Genomic DNA, 14,559 nt, shown 5'->3' on the forward strand with positions numbered 1-14,559 from the left:
GTGCACTTATTATTGAAATGGATTTTGAATTTTCACAGCATTTGTTACTGCATTCCGGGTTTGAGAATCATTAAAAAGATGACAAACTAAAGACAAGAAATAAAAGATGGTACAGAAATGAGGTACAACAACACTGATAAATATAGCTGCAAGCAGCAATTACCGGGGTCAATCCAAAAAGGGCACAGAAGAAAGTAGAGTCCAGATGAGCAGTTTAAAAAACCTAGCAAAACCTCTTGATTTCAGACAAATTAATATAACAGTTATCAGCAAAAAAAGCTGTGTTCTCATTCAGTGAAATCTCTCCCTCACTTCTCGAGGAGCAACTAGAGAACTGAAGGAAATGTGAGTGGTGCTTGCAGTGGCAATACTCAGCTCACAAAATGTTACAGTGGTGTTAATGAGTCAAAAGAGCCCACCCCTATGTCTCTACAATGTTCTGATACAGAAATATAGCTCTTGCTCAAACGGTTGATAAGGTATTCTCCTTGGCTGCTAGGCAGTGAATTGGCAACCACCAGTGATTATAGTCAAAGCCATGAAAGGAATAATCCATGATGACTCATGGTTTTAGATGTGTTGTTGCAGTAGTTTTAGGCAAAAATACCATATTCTATCTCAAAACCAGTAGGTGGCGCAATGACAAAATTGTGCATCCAACATCAGGTCATGATTGTGTTACATCTAGCTAGTTTTATGACTATACACTTTAGTTTAGTTATGACCATAGGGCTGGCTTGTTGTCAAAGGTTTTGTTCAATTATAAGGCCAACTAGTGGTGCAAGCATACAATTTTTTTTGTGTAGCCTCAGACTGTGGTCGTACATCACCGTATCAAATATGGTGAAACAATCTCTTTGCGTTACGAAGTTATAACCATTTATGTGTAAAAAACACAAAATTTAAAGGTAATTTTTCATTTTTTGCAATTTTCGGCCATTTCTGATGAAAATTTTAATATAACGCCAATATAACTTTTTGTTCAGAAGGTAATGCAATGTTCTTCCTATGGTGTTTTCGAGTCGATCAGAATAACGCTCGCGAAGTTATTCGCGTGTGTTTGTTCAGTACTTTTTTGCTGCGCAGGGTTAACCATAAGGTGAATTCTGGCATGTTTGGTGTCGTTGGACTCGGCAACTATTCAGGATTCCAAAAAATCAAGTCCCATGAAAATACATTTATCGCAGCCAAAGTTATAAGCATGTACAACATTCGTCTGACCACTAGGTGGCGCTGTGACGAAACTCTGCATGCCCCCTCAGATCCCGACTGCCATCACAACTGCCAAGTGTCGCGTCAATAGACATAAGATTGGCAAAGATACAGACTAAAACCTATTTTTTTGAGCTCTATGTAAAATTTGTTGATGCGCTATACGACAACGGATAGGTGTATCAAAATTCTTTTAATAACTTTTTGCCTTGAGTGTCTCTAGATGCTGCATACCGATTTTCCTGGCAATCAGGCAAAAGCTCTAGGACGAGTTTGCAAAAGTAGGTTTTACGAATAATTCAAAATGGTGGAAATTTTTTCATCACGCAAAATGACGTCATATGATCCAATCGAATCGTCTTGAGCCAAGGAATCAGAGGAAACAAGAATTTAGTGTTTAGGACTTACGGGTCAGAAGTTATAAGCAAATACATAAGTGCAAATTTGGACTGTTGGTGGCACTAGCGGGTTAGAGATACAGACTTCAAATTTGCTGTGGAAACTTTTTGGACTGACCTGTATCAAATTTTCATAACTTTCCTATGTAAGCTGCTATGGGCTGCCATAGACGCAATGGCGGAAAAAAAAGAAAAGGGAAGAATAATAATAAGAAAACTAACAGATAAAATAGGGGTCTTCGCCCTATCTGGGCTTGACCCCGAATAATTTGAACTGAACTCAGGTTCCCAAAAAAATTAACAGCAGCATTGCAGCAGGAAGATTGTGTAGGAAATTAATTATTTTGTAGTTCAGTTGGTCTTTAGGTGGTTCAATATTTTCTATAAAACAATATAAAACAATAAAAGCAAACTAGTGTAATGACGCTGATCCCAAATGGAATTTCAAAACATGATAAAGGGCAGATCATTTCCTGTTCTGCCACAAAGGCTCCTGCTCTACCTTCACATGGACATGGTAAAGAAGACACTCCTGCTACTGCTATATGGTGCTTGCATCCCAGTCACAGCAGAAGTCTGCAAAATGCTTAGCCAGCCATTCCCACCACTCCTTTCTGCAGAAAGAGAAATCAACATTGGGGGGATTTTGTCAATTCATAGAACTGTTGTGCAAAAGTTGCATCCTTTCACTTCCAAACCAGAACCACCTACATGTGTCAGGTCTGTATGAAAATAACGTTGCATTATGAATACTGTCATATTATGAATACTACTACTTGGACAGTTCACTCAAAAAGGAAAATTCTGTCATTATTTACTTATCATCAAGTTGTTCCATACCTGCATGAATTTCTTTGTTCTGCAAAATGTTTGTAACCAAGAAGACTTGAAGCACCATTGACTTCTATAGTAGGAATAAATAATACTGTAAATATCTTAATTTGTGATGTGTACAACCTAGAAGCAAACCACACTATGAAATTGTTACTTTTGGACTGTATGATGCTTCTTTTAGCGGGACGAAAGTTTAGTTATAAATATGACTTTAATTTTGGGGGCAATACTGCTACTGTATGTTCTGGATAATTTTGCATGTAAAAATGTCTGAAAGTCTAGATTAAAACATAGAGGGGATCAAGCTTTCGGTGGTAGGGCCCTTCTTTATCAATTTTTATGTCTCTCTTAAAAACACACTTGTTTGATCTGACCTATTATAATTACATTTGTATTATACTGTAGTTGGTCTTTGTTTAGCTGTCATTCCTTTGGTTCACTCAAAGAAAGGATGTGTTAATTTTTAACACATTGTTTTGTGTTATCCTATAAAACGCATGTGTTATAAAAGGGACTTAACAAGATACAACATGTGTTGTACATTCATTTTAAGATTGTTTAAAATATGTTTGATTTTTATGTTTAGCACTTTGTTCAGTTTTTCGCCTGTTTTTAAATGTGCTCTATATGAACTGTATAAAAAAACAGGTCATTCCAAAATTAGCGAGCTGCAATATTTGTTGCAATTGTCTGTGTCTTTGGGCAGTGAGAGATGTCGTCCTGTTACTAGAAAGGCTGTGTAGAAAGAAAAACCTATATGTTGTTATGGCTGTATAACATGTACAGAAGGTGAAATCAGTAAAATTACTGGTAAAATAAATCTGAATAACTATATTTTTAAAGGTGTATAAATTATTGGTAGCTCAAAGCAAAGGAAAGAAATCTATATAAGTTAAGAACAACTTGAGGGTCAGTAAATGTCAATTTTGGGTAAACTATCCTTTTAAAAGTGGTACTATAATAATACTGTAATGATTATTTGCAGAATGTACTGTAACACTTGTCTGATGTTTATTGTCACAGCTTTAACTTGCGTGAGTTTAAAGTGGCTCAGACACTGATTTTTGCCATAGAGGAGATAAACAACAGCACACAGCTGTTGCCTGGTGTCACTTTGGGCTATAAAATATATGATGCATGTGGGACAATAAATCAGGCTATTCTGTCGAGCATGGCTTTGATAAATGGCATTAAAGGGACTTTGCATGATGAGTCCTGTGCTAGACCACCATTTGTTCAAGCCATTGTTGGAGAGACAAGCTCTTCTTCCACCATTGCCATCGCCTCTTTACTAAGCCCTTTCAGTTTTCCTGTGGTAAGAACTTTCTAATTTATTTGCCACATGTTGTCATGATAAAGTGTTTGATTTTTTATTATTTTTTTTGTTTGTTTTTGTAGATCAGTCAATTTGCCTCATGTGCATGCTTGAGTGACAGAAAAAAGTTTTCATCCTTCTTCAGAACGATAGCCAGTGATTATTATCAAAGCAGAGCACTCGCTCAGCTTGTCAAGCACTTTGGCTGGACTTGGGTTGGAACGGTCAGCAGTCGCAATGATTATGGTACCTATGGAATCTCAACATTTGAAAAGACAGCACAACAATTGGGGATTTGTGTTGAATACTCAGTGACCGTATTAAGAACGGATCCACAAGAGCAGCTCCTAAAGACATTGGAAGTGATTAAAAGATCAATGGCCAAGGTGGTGGTATCTTTTATATCTGCTGGAGATTTTATCCCACTCCTGCAATTAATTGCACAACAGAACATCACTGGGCTCCAGTGGGTTGGTAGCGAATCCTGGATCACTTCTCGAGTTATTGCAGAAACAAAGGAATACAGTTTACTCACAGGAGCTGTGGGCTTTGCCTTACAGAACATGAAGCTTGATGGTCTGCGAGAGTTTCTTTTGACTGTACACCCTGATCAAGAACCAAAAAATGAACTTTTGAAAGATTTCTGGGAAACAGCTTTTCAGTGCTCTTTCAGAAACACCGGAGGTAGCGCAGGTGGCTGTACTGGCTCAGAACGCTTAGCAGAAGTGCAAAATGAATATACTGATGCATTAGAGATGCGCATAGCAAATAAAGTGTACACGGCAACTTATGCTGTTGCACATGCACTGCATAATTTGATAAAAGATGTAAAATCCTGCACCAACAGCAGCAAAGTAGAGGTGCCCACACCAAGAAAGGTAATTAAGAAGACAGACAATTAAAAGATTAAAGTCGAACTGTAACCAATTATGTTAGTGTTTATTCTCAGGTGCTGGACTATATGAGAGATGTCAGTTTCACTGCCAAAACAGGTGAGAAAATATTTTTTGATGCAAGTGGGGATCCTGTAGCGAAATATGATCTGGTCAACTGGCAGACTGCTAAAGATGGAAGTATGCAGTATAAACTGGTTGGTGCGTATGACCACTCACTGCCTCAAGAGCAACGTCTTAAAATTAATCAGGAACTTGTGGTATGGGCTGAGAACAGCAGACAGGTACGTAAAAAATCAATTTAAGAGGGCAAATTATGGGTGCATGACAAATGCCTTGGCAATATGACAAAAATATATAAAAGCTGACTGGACAAACTATCGCTTTAAGGTCAAGCAATTGACATGGCTTGAAATCATTATTTGGGCCTTACATGGCACTTCTCTTTTCACAGCTGCCTGTGTCTGTGTGCACTGATAGTTGTCCTCCAGGCACTAGGAAGGCTGCACAGAAAGGAAGACCTATCTGCTGTTATGACTGTATTCAATGTGCTCATGGAGAAATCAGTAATGAGACAGGTAATAAGTACTAGCTCATGCTTTAATACTGTACAATGGCTAGAGACCTGTACTTTGTATTTATATTTGTTTAATTCCTTCACAGATTCTAGTGACTGCATTCCTTGTGATTTGGAGTATTGGTCGAATGAAAACAAAGACAGATGTGTTTTAAAAGTAATTGAATTCCTTTCCTATACAGAAATCATGGGGATTGTGCTTTCTCTTTGTTCTCTTATTGGAGCATTATTTTCATCAATTGTATCTTTTGTGTTTTATCTTCATAAAGAAACACCTATTGTAAGAGCCAACAATTCAGAGCTGAGCTTTCTGTTGCTCTTCTCATTGACTCTGTGCTTTCTCTGTTCACTTACTTTCATTGGTCGGCCCACAGAGTTGTCCTGTATGTTGCGTCACACAGCGTTTGGGATCACTTTTGTCCTCTGTATCTCCTGTGTTCTGGGGAAAACAATAGTGGTGTTAATGGCATTCAAGGCCACACTTCCAGGAAGTAATGTCATGAAATGGTTTGGGCCTCCTCAACAAAGACTTAGTGTTGTTATTCTTACATTAATACAGGTCCTAATTTGTGTGATTTGGTTAACAATATCACCTCCTTTCCCATATAAGAACATGCATTATTACAAAGATAAGATCATTCTAGAATGTCATTTAGGTTCAGCTGTTGGTTTCTGGGCTGTTCTTTCTTATATTGGCTTGCTTTCAGTCTTGTGTTTTATTTTAGCTTTTCTGGCTCGTAAGCTCCCTGATAACTTTAATGAAGCTAAATTCATCACATTCAGTATGCTCATATTCTGTGCTGTATGGATCACATTTTTTCTAGCTTATGTCAGTACACCTGGAAAATTTACTGTAGCCTTGGAGATATTTGCTATTTTAGCTTCAAGTTTTGCTTTACTATTTTGCATATTTGCCCCAAAATGCTACATCATTTTGTTAAAACCAGAGCAAAATACAAAGAAAAGAATGATTGGGAAATAGTCATTCTAAAAAACTCAATGATGAAAATCTAATTTGACAACATTGTGATTTAGTAAGTAACTAAGTATACAACAATTGACATCCAAACAAAAACATTGCCATGGAATAAAAAGCATGCAAGCACAAATATATATGCTTTTGGCTTGCTAGAGTGAAAAAAGGACTGGAAGAGGTTCAACATAACTGCCTGAACAAACATTAAAATCACATGGTATACATTGTCTCTACACTGCTTAATTGATTAACAGATCACATCATCTAATTAACTCTTTCCCCGCCATTGACAAGATATCTCGTCAATTAAGAGAAAACGCTTCCCCGCCAATGACGAGATTTTCTGTCTTTCCGCAATACCGCTATTATCCGCAACTTTTTAAACCCGGAAGTATTGCCCTATGGCAAGCGGCTGCATGTCCGTGTCTGTTTTAAAGATTGCTCTGAATGGGATCTCTATGAAAAGTCCGTCACGAAAATGCAATTATCTCTGCTTTTTTCTCAAAATGTGGTGTTTTTGCAGGATCCTACCCATATTCAAAAGCTGATTGCACAAGAACCACTGAAGGTAGGATGAAACGTTTTTTTTTTTTTGTTTGAAAGCAGAGGGTCGGTCGTTTTTATGCGCATGAAGTACCACATCGAAAACGAGTGATGGAAATGCCAAATTTCGATAAAAAATCCCTTGATTTACAAACATTTTTTACGCTTGCTTAAGGTGGTTTTTGATTTATGCACAAAAGAGTAAATGTGAAAAATGGTAGATGGAAACGCATTTGCCAAATCAATTCTAATGAAGTGCACATTAAACCCACGGGACTGACCGTCTAGCTGTTTCCGCTATTTTATATGGTGCTCGACATCATCGCAGTGTCCTTGCTGCTAGTGCCTTCATAAAAAGTCTGCATTTATTTTCCTATGCACAGCATTCAGTTTGGCAATTACAAGCTGCACAGTAAATACATAAATACATAAATTGCCCCATTGTGACTATATGCAGTCCTTTCTCCATTTTCCATGCGTACAATGTTTTGTTTACTGTTGGTTACTAGGTTACCCAATACCACATCATTCGCGCAAACAACTTGATGGAAACGCACCTAATTCGCATTTCTTTGTTTTTCTTTTTTTTGCGAATTTTTTAAAGATTCTCATCACGTTTGGAAGGAAACCCAGCTACTGATCATCTTCATCCCTGCCATATTCTGGACCTATATTGTGTTCTGCCTAATAAGAAACTACATTGACTTTTTGCACTTAATAAATCATGGAAATTCAATTTAACAGCCTGTATTACTTACATTAAATAAAAAAATGAATGCATTGCATTTGGGTTATTATTTTCATTTATTTATACAACAGTCCTTTCTGGTTCTCACTCTGATTGGCTAAGAGCCCTTCCCAGCCGTGCAATATTCTACTGATAACATAATGCCACCTACTGGTCATTTCAGAATTAGTGAGGGAGGTTTCTTTAAACACTTGAGGCATACGGTCATATCTAATTGGGAAAAGCTGTCACCAGAGCGGACACACATCCACAGGCACAAAAGCTGTTTTGAAACACTTTCTGAGTGTCTCAATAAGTACACAAAAGGACAAATTTGATGGAACTCCTACTACGCCACCTCGGGACTTGCACCCGGGGAAATGCTCATTACACCCAGAAGGGTGGTAAAGCACACAGGTTCACTCCTCATTTAAAACAAAGGGTAAGCAAGAGACGTGAGTACAATACAAAAATAGTTTTATTACTTAATCTAATTTAAATAAGCACTCAATCATGTAATTTATCACTCCACTTCAGATTCACTGCAAACACACTGTAAAAACACAAAAAACTGAAGAATTAAAGTTAAATGGAAAATAAACAATTAAGCAGGGCTGAGGTTCCCAAGAGAAGAGAGGAACTCTTAATCATGACTTGGGTTCGCATAGGCACACACACATACACCACTCTGCACTCAAATTAAATAAACCATACACTTTGTGTTACACAACACAATGAAAAAGAAGAAGTACCATCACCGGAAAGTTCCATCCACCTGTTGAGACCCCAGCTCCTATAACAGATAGAAAACTGAGTGAATACTTGATTCAACAATAATACAAAATGGTGCCAGTCAGCCTTACACACATTGCCCCGATGGTCAACCAACCAAAACCCACCCCAGGACACTCAGTCCCAAGGTTGGAATAAGGCAACAATTGCACCACCCATTTATTCTAGACTCTGTACCCATACCCACTGCTCCAATGGACATTGGAGTGCTGACCAGCAGTCACCCTCCCCGTCCTCCTTACTACCTCAGCCCCCTCTACCAAAGGATCAGCAGGTAATGTTAACAGGCTGTGGGTCTACGCCGACCTCTGGGGCTCCCACTGCCCTATTGGCCTCAGCCAATGATACATCTCTCACTGCCTGAACAACAGGAGTTGTCGGCCTCAAAACAAACAAATCCTCCTCATACTCCTCTTCTTGGGGACAAACAAATTCAATAACTGGGGTTTTTGTTAACCCTAAAGTCAAGTTTGGGCTGGTCTGGACCTGAACTTTTTGCAAGGATTGGTGCACATGCCTTGCTTTACTTGGTAAATGGACTGCATTTATATAGCGATTTCATAGACCAATGGCCATCCAAAGCCCTTTACAATTTTGCCTCGCATTCACCCATTCACTCACACATTCATACACCGACAACGGTGTCAGCCATGCAAGGCGCCATCTGGGTCGTCGGGAGCAGCTGGGGTTAGATGTCTTGCTCAAGGACACCTCGGCACTTGGTCAGGTGGAGCCGAGATTGAACCACCAACCTTTCGATTTGTAGACAACCTACATGAACCACATAACCACTGTTGCCCCATACTTAACTCTGTGGGGGAGCAATTGTATACACTGCTCCACCTTCCTTTGGGGTCTTTATGACCTGATATACCTCGGAGTTCCACAGGTCCTGGATTTTGTGTCTACCTCTCACATTATAATCATGGAGATATACCAGTTTACCCTCCTTCAGTGGTACTTCCCACACCTGTAGGTCATGGCGAGCCTTTTCGACGACTTGCCACGACCCCCAAACGCTCACAAGCACCCTCAAACGCCACTTGCAACCGATCCTGCTGTTCTAAAATCCACCTATTAACACTACCTGTTGCTGGCTCCTGAACTCTCCCAAGCAGGAAATCAACAGGAAGCCTAGGCTCCTGCCCAAACATCAAATAATATGGAGATGCCCCCGTTGATTGATGAGGAGTAGTATCATAAGCAAAGAGCACATGGGGCAGACAAAGCGGCCAGTCTTTTTTTCGAAACCGGCAAAGTGCGTAACAAGTCATGCAAGTCATGCAACAAGTCTACCTATCACCGCTTGCTGCAACACAAGTGGGACAGCCACACCAGGGCGCAAATCTTGCGCCTCTACTACACCCAGAAAGTTCTGTCTCGACAAGGCGTCTGCATTGCGATTACTTCTACCTGATCTATACTTGATCTCAAAGTAAAAAGCTGCTACCTGGGCAGCCCACCGCTGCTCCATGGCACCTTACTTTGCTGAAGACAGGTAGCTAAGGAGGTTGTTATCATTAAATACCATATGCTATAGGGCGCACCCTGCCTTGCTGCTTCTGCGCGAGGACTGCCTCTAAGCCCCCATGATTTGCATCCACCTCCAGGATGAATGGTAATGAAAAATCTCCATAGGCAAGCACTGGAGCTGTGGTTAATTTACCTAACCTAGCAAACCCCTCAACAAAACGCCGGTCGTAGCTGGCAAACCCCAAAAATGACCGCAGCTCTCTAGCACTAGTCGGACGAGGCCAGTGTGAAACTGCATCTACCTTGCCTGGATCCTTAGAGACTTCCTCTAATGAGATAACATCTCCTAAATACTGTACCTCCTTCTTAAAGAAAGCACATTTGGAGAATTTGGCTTTTAGTCCTTTATTTTGCAGACGACTCAGCTCAATCTCCATTCGAGCAAGATGCTGATCAACAAATGTCGAAAACACAACGATATCATCAAGATACAATAGGAGGAACTGGCACTGTTGATCACCTGATTTCACTTGAAGAGGCCAAAGGGAGTACAAAAAGCTTGGACTTGTCACCCTCTACCACCGGTACCTGATTGTACATGATGGCGAGGTCCATGGTGGAAAACCAACATGCCCCCGCCAACAAGTCCAAGGTCTCCTCGCACTCCCTCACCACTCTCCCTAATCACTCGAGCTTCCAACAAATAGTTGATATGTGCTTTTACTACCTCACACTCAAAGGGAGGAATACTCCTGAACCGCTGCCTCACTGGAACTTCATCTAACAAGGGAATCTCATGGGAAATAAGGTTAGTGCAACCCAAATCCCCATTATTCGCAGAGAACACCGATGAATACTTCTCTAACAATGTCCTTACTTAAACCTGCTCTTCCAGTGACAGCACGGACAGATCAAGTGCCCCAATTTGCTCCTGGACAGTAGGATAAACCTGCACAGCCTGTGAACTCACCTTAGCCTTTACCATCTGAACTTCCGCCACCTCCGGGGGTAAACTAACCACATAAATGTTCCTCACAGTGCCAATAACAGTGCTAGAATAAAGCACTACGTCTGTAGTCCCCACATTGATTACAGGCACATAGACAGTACCACTGTCCACCCTTAACAAAGCAGGAGAGGCCATTAACCCTGCTGGTAGACAGGAATCTGATAGTTCAAACAGAACGGTACCCTTTGAGTATTGCATAGAACATGTTGTGGCAAAAAATTTCATTGTGCCTGTTATGATGTGACATGCCCGCACCCGCGCACTTTAACTCGTCCTACAGAATCTGTCCCTTGCTGAGCTTCAATTTGATGACAATGTTGTAAAGCCTGAAAGACTGAACTAGGGGCCTGCGACACTGCTAGTATCTCAAAAAGACCAGTGCCATGCTGACCAAAAAGCTCCTGATAGCAGCGGCTCAAGATATTCATACCCAGAACCCCGGGTACCTGAGCACAAATTCCATCAGGAGGATCTCTGACCACAAGCACAATGCAACCTAGAACTACTCGCCCACACAGTTCTACATTGCTTTCTAAGTAACCAATGAAAGGAATAGACAGGCCAAGTTGTAACCAATGACACGATTTAAGATGTTCCTGACCCCATGAACCAAAATTGGGCAGAAAACAAGTGTCTGTTATGGTGGACACCGTAGAACCGGTGTCCACCAAGCAGGGAACCAGGATCCCACCCATAGAGATGACGAGCGTGGACAAGTAGACATAAAACGAGACAAAGTCAGAACCGGTTATAAGATTATAGCCTGTCTCTTCCACAACCAAGCTGTGGCCCTGCAGCCTGGCGGGAACTAGTTTTCCGAAGGCTGCACAGATGATGACTGCTCACCCCCTCTTACAACCTCAGTATGCACAGATGGAAAATGAGAGGATCTACATTCCCCATCACAATCTCTGGCAAAAAGGCCAGATTGATGACATCGTCTGCAAATAATTCAGCATTAGGCATATCATGAGGTGACTGACTTCTTATCCTCTCCAGAAGATTCATAAGAGCCAAGGAGAATTCCACTAAGGTCTCCCTATCCTGTTGTCTTCTGGTAAAAAAGACTCCTGAAGGGCAACATACGAATTAGTACATCCATATAATTCATGTAAAATCTGAATAATTCTCTTTGGATCCTCCCTTTCGTTCTCTGCTCAATATCAAATTTCTTCCCTAGCCTCTCCCTCCAAATGATCAAACAAAAAGAATGCTTGATCAGCAATAGAAAGATGCTATTCACCCACTCCTTCACCCACTCATCAATCCCAATACCAGATCTACCACTGCATTTTGGACACCTCCGATCTCGAGGTATAAAAACAAGACGCTCTGCTACCGAAAGACTGGCACCCATAAGTGGAGGCTGTGCGACTGCGGAAACCAGAAGGTTAGATGGACCTGGCTGTGGGCTGTTAATCACAACTTTGGTTTGCATAGGCACACACACACATACACCACTGTGCACTCAAATTAAATAAACCACACACTTCGTGTTACACAGCACACAATGAAAAAGAAGAAAAATCACCGGAAAGTTCCATCCACCCATTGTTTCTCCAGCTACTGTAACAGATCCAAAACTGAGTGAATACTTGATTCAACAATAATACAAAATGGTGCCAGTCAGCCTTACATGCAGCTGAAAAAAAAAAAAAAAATATATATATATATATATATATATATATATATATATATATATATATATATATATATCAAATGAAACAAAATTGAACTAATTAAAGGGCCCATGTCACAGGACTTTTTTAAGATGTCAAATACATCTTTGGTGTCCCCAAAGCACATGTGTGAAGTTTTAGCTCAAAATACCATATAAATAATTTATTATAGCATGTTAAAATTGCCACTTTGTAGGTGTGTGCAAAAATGTACCGTTTTGGGTGTGTCCTCTAAAATGCACATGTGCAGATCAAGTGCAAACACTGATCACAATGATGGTGGTTTGTTGAAATTGAAACTCAATTGTTCTGTGAATTATTTTCTCTCTGCACTAAATGGCAGTGCTGTGGTTGGATTAAGGGGTTGGATTATTATAATAAGAGCTCCTTATGACATCATAAGGAGAGCCAAATTTCAACGACCTATATTTTCATGTGCTTGTAGAGAATGGTTTACCAAAACTAAGTTACTGGGTTGATCTTTTTCAAATTTTCTAGGTTGATAGCATCACTAGGGACCCAATCATAGCACTTAAACATGGAAAAAGTCAGATTTTCATGTCATGGCCCCTTTAAATAAATCTAACATACTCAAAACAAATTCACAAAAACATAAACCATCATAAGAATAAGATAGTTGTCCAATAACATTACATGTTTATTTTTAATAGTGAACTTACAAGACGAGCATATAAGTTACAATGTGTTTATTTATTTGTGAAGAAGGAACAGATGAACAGAGACCATGCATCACTTTACATGTTTAACATCATGAAACAGATGAATAATGATTTTTTTCTCATAGTGACAGCGGAGGCGATAAAACATGCAAACTTTGTGTTAAACAGGCAGATATAAACAAATCAAATCACTGTTTGTTTTGTTTTTGTTTTGTTTTATTATTTATATAGCACACATAATACAACAGAAGTTGCCCAAGGTGCTTCACAAACGACAAGCTAAAACACTTAAAAACATACATACAAACAATGCCATTTAAGAGCACAAAAACAAACAAACAGTTAAATATAAAAACAAGAGACAACAACAGATTTTCACACTTTCACACAGTGGCCAAGTCGCTTCCGACTGGCCCCCATGCTACCTCTAATAAATGTGTCTTTAACAGTGACTTGAACACAGCCAGCGACTTTACTGACCTAATCATGTAGGGGAGTTCATTCCACAATATAGGACCGACTCGAGAAAACGCTCTGTCACCTTTTTGTTTTGAATTTGTTCTTACAGTCACCAAGAGATTCAAATTTTCTGATCTCAGTGACCTGTACACAGACAATAACTCAGATAGATATGTTGGTGCCAAATTGTGTAAAGCTTTAAAAACCAGAACAATGATCTTGTAGTGTACTCTATACTGGACTGGCAACCAATTTAAGGATCTCAATAAAGGTGTAACATGATCCATTTTTTTGGCTGACTTGATCAATCTGGCTGCACCATTTTGTATATTTTGCAAGCGTGCCAGAGCTTTTTTTATCAATTCCAGCATACAGTGAATTACAATAATCCATTTTAGAGAAAATTACAGCAGAAATAGCTCTGTTAGAAATAGCTAGTTGATTTGTTTATCCATTTTTAGCTCAGAGTCCAAGATAAATCCAAGGGTTTTAACCTTATCAAAGATCGCAGCTGCCAGGGGGGTTTCTTTTAGTTGCTCAGAGACTAACTGAGAGTTGGGACCGAAAACTATAACCTCCGTTTTCTCCTCATTTAGTTTTAAGAAATTAGCAGCCAGCCAGTCTTTCACCTCCTGAATACAAGATAATAAGTTGCCGAAAGCATTAAAATCTGACCGTTTTACCGAAAGATACATCTGAACATCATCTGCGTAACAATGAAAAGACACGTGTTTCCTAAAAATAGAACCAAGAGGTAGCATGTATAAGGCGAATAAAATAGGAGCTAAAATAGAACCCTGGGGGACCCCAGACAATAAGAGGGACCTCAGAAACTAGTGATGAGCGAGTCACCCGAAACTCGGATCATTTAACCCGATCCCTAAAATGACTCGAGAACCATGAGTCCTTAGTGACCATTAACCCGAGTCAGTTGAGTCCTCTCAGATTTTGCATTAAAAATTAGAAATTGTATCAAACACAAAGCTCTTCAA

General features: G+C 39.8%; 1 protein-coding gene across 1 annotated transcript; it reads left to right on the forward strand.

Moving 5' to 3' along the window:
* The first annotated feature begins 2,061 nt into the window (after positions 1-2,061).
* On the forward strand, positions 2,062-6,211 carry LOC135770543 (extracellular calcium-sensing receptor-like). The gene is made up of 6 exons (XM_065280205.2): positions 2,062-2,330; positions 3,468-3,759; positions 3,843-4,637; positions 4,709-4,936; positions 5,107-5,230; positions 5,316-6,211. The coding sequence occupies exons 1-6, from the start codon at positions 2,062-2,064 to the stop codon at positions 6,209-6,211; spliced, it is 2,604 nt and encodes an 867-aa protein (XP_065136277.2).
* The last annotated feature ends 8,348 nt before the right edge of the window (positions 6,212-14,559 follow it).

The sequence above is a fragment of the Paramisgurnus dabryanus genome, chromosome 8 (assembly GCF_030506205.2).
Source record: "Paramisgurnus dabryanus chromosome 8, PD_genome_1.1, whole genome shotgun sequence".
NCBI classification, from domain to species: domain Eukaryota; kingdom Metazoa; phylum Chordata; class Actinopteri; order Cypriniformes; family Cobitidae; genus Paramisgurnus; species Paramisgurnus dabryanus.

Bases quoted from the DNA above. Each gene is read 5' to 3' on its own strand.
- LOC135770543 (XM_065280205.2), top strand. From the start codon at position 2,062: ATGATAAAGGGCAGATCATTTCCTGTTCTGCCACAAAGGCTCCTGCTC. The intron at 3,760-3,842 runs GTAAGAACTTTC...TTGTTTTTGTAG, and splicing joins GCCCTTTCAGTTTTCCTGTG to ATCAGTCAATTTGCCTCATG. The intron at 5,231-5,315 runs GTAATAAGTACT...ATTCCTTCACAG, and splicing joins AGAAATCAGTAATGAGACAG to ATTCTAGTGACTGCATTCCT.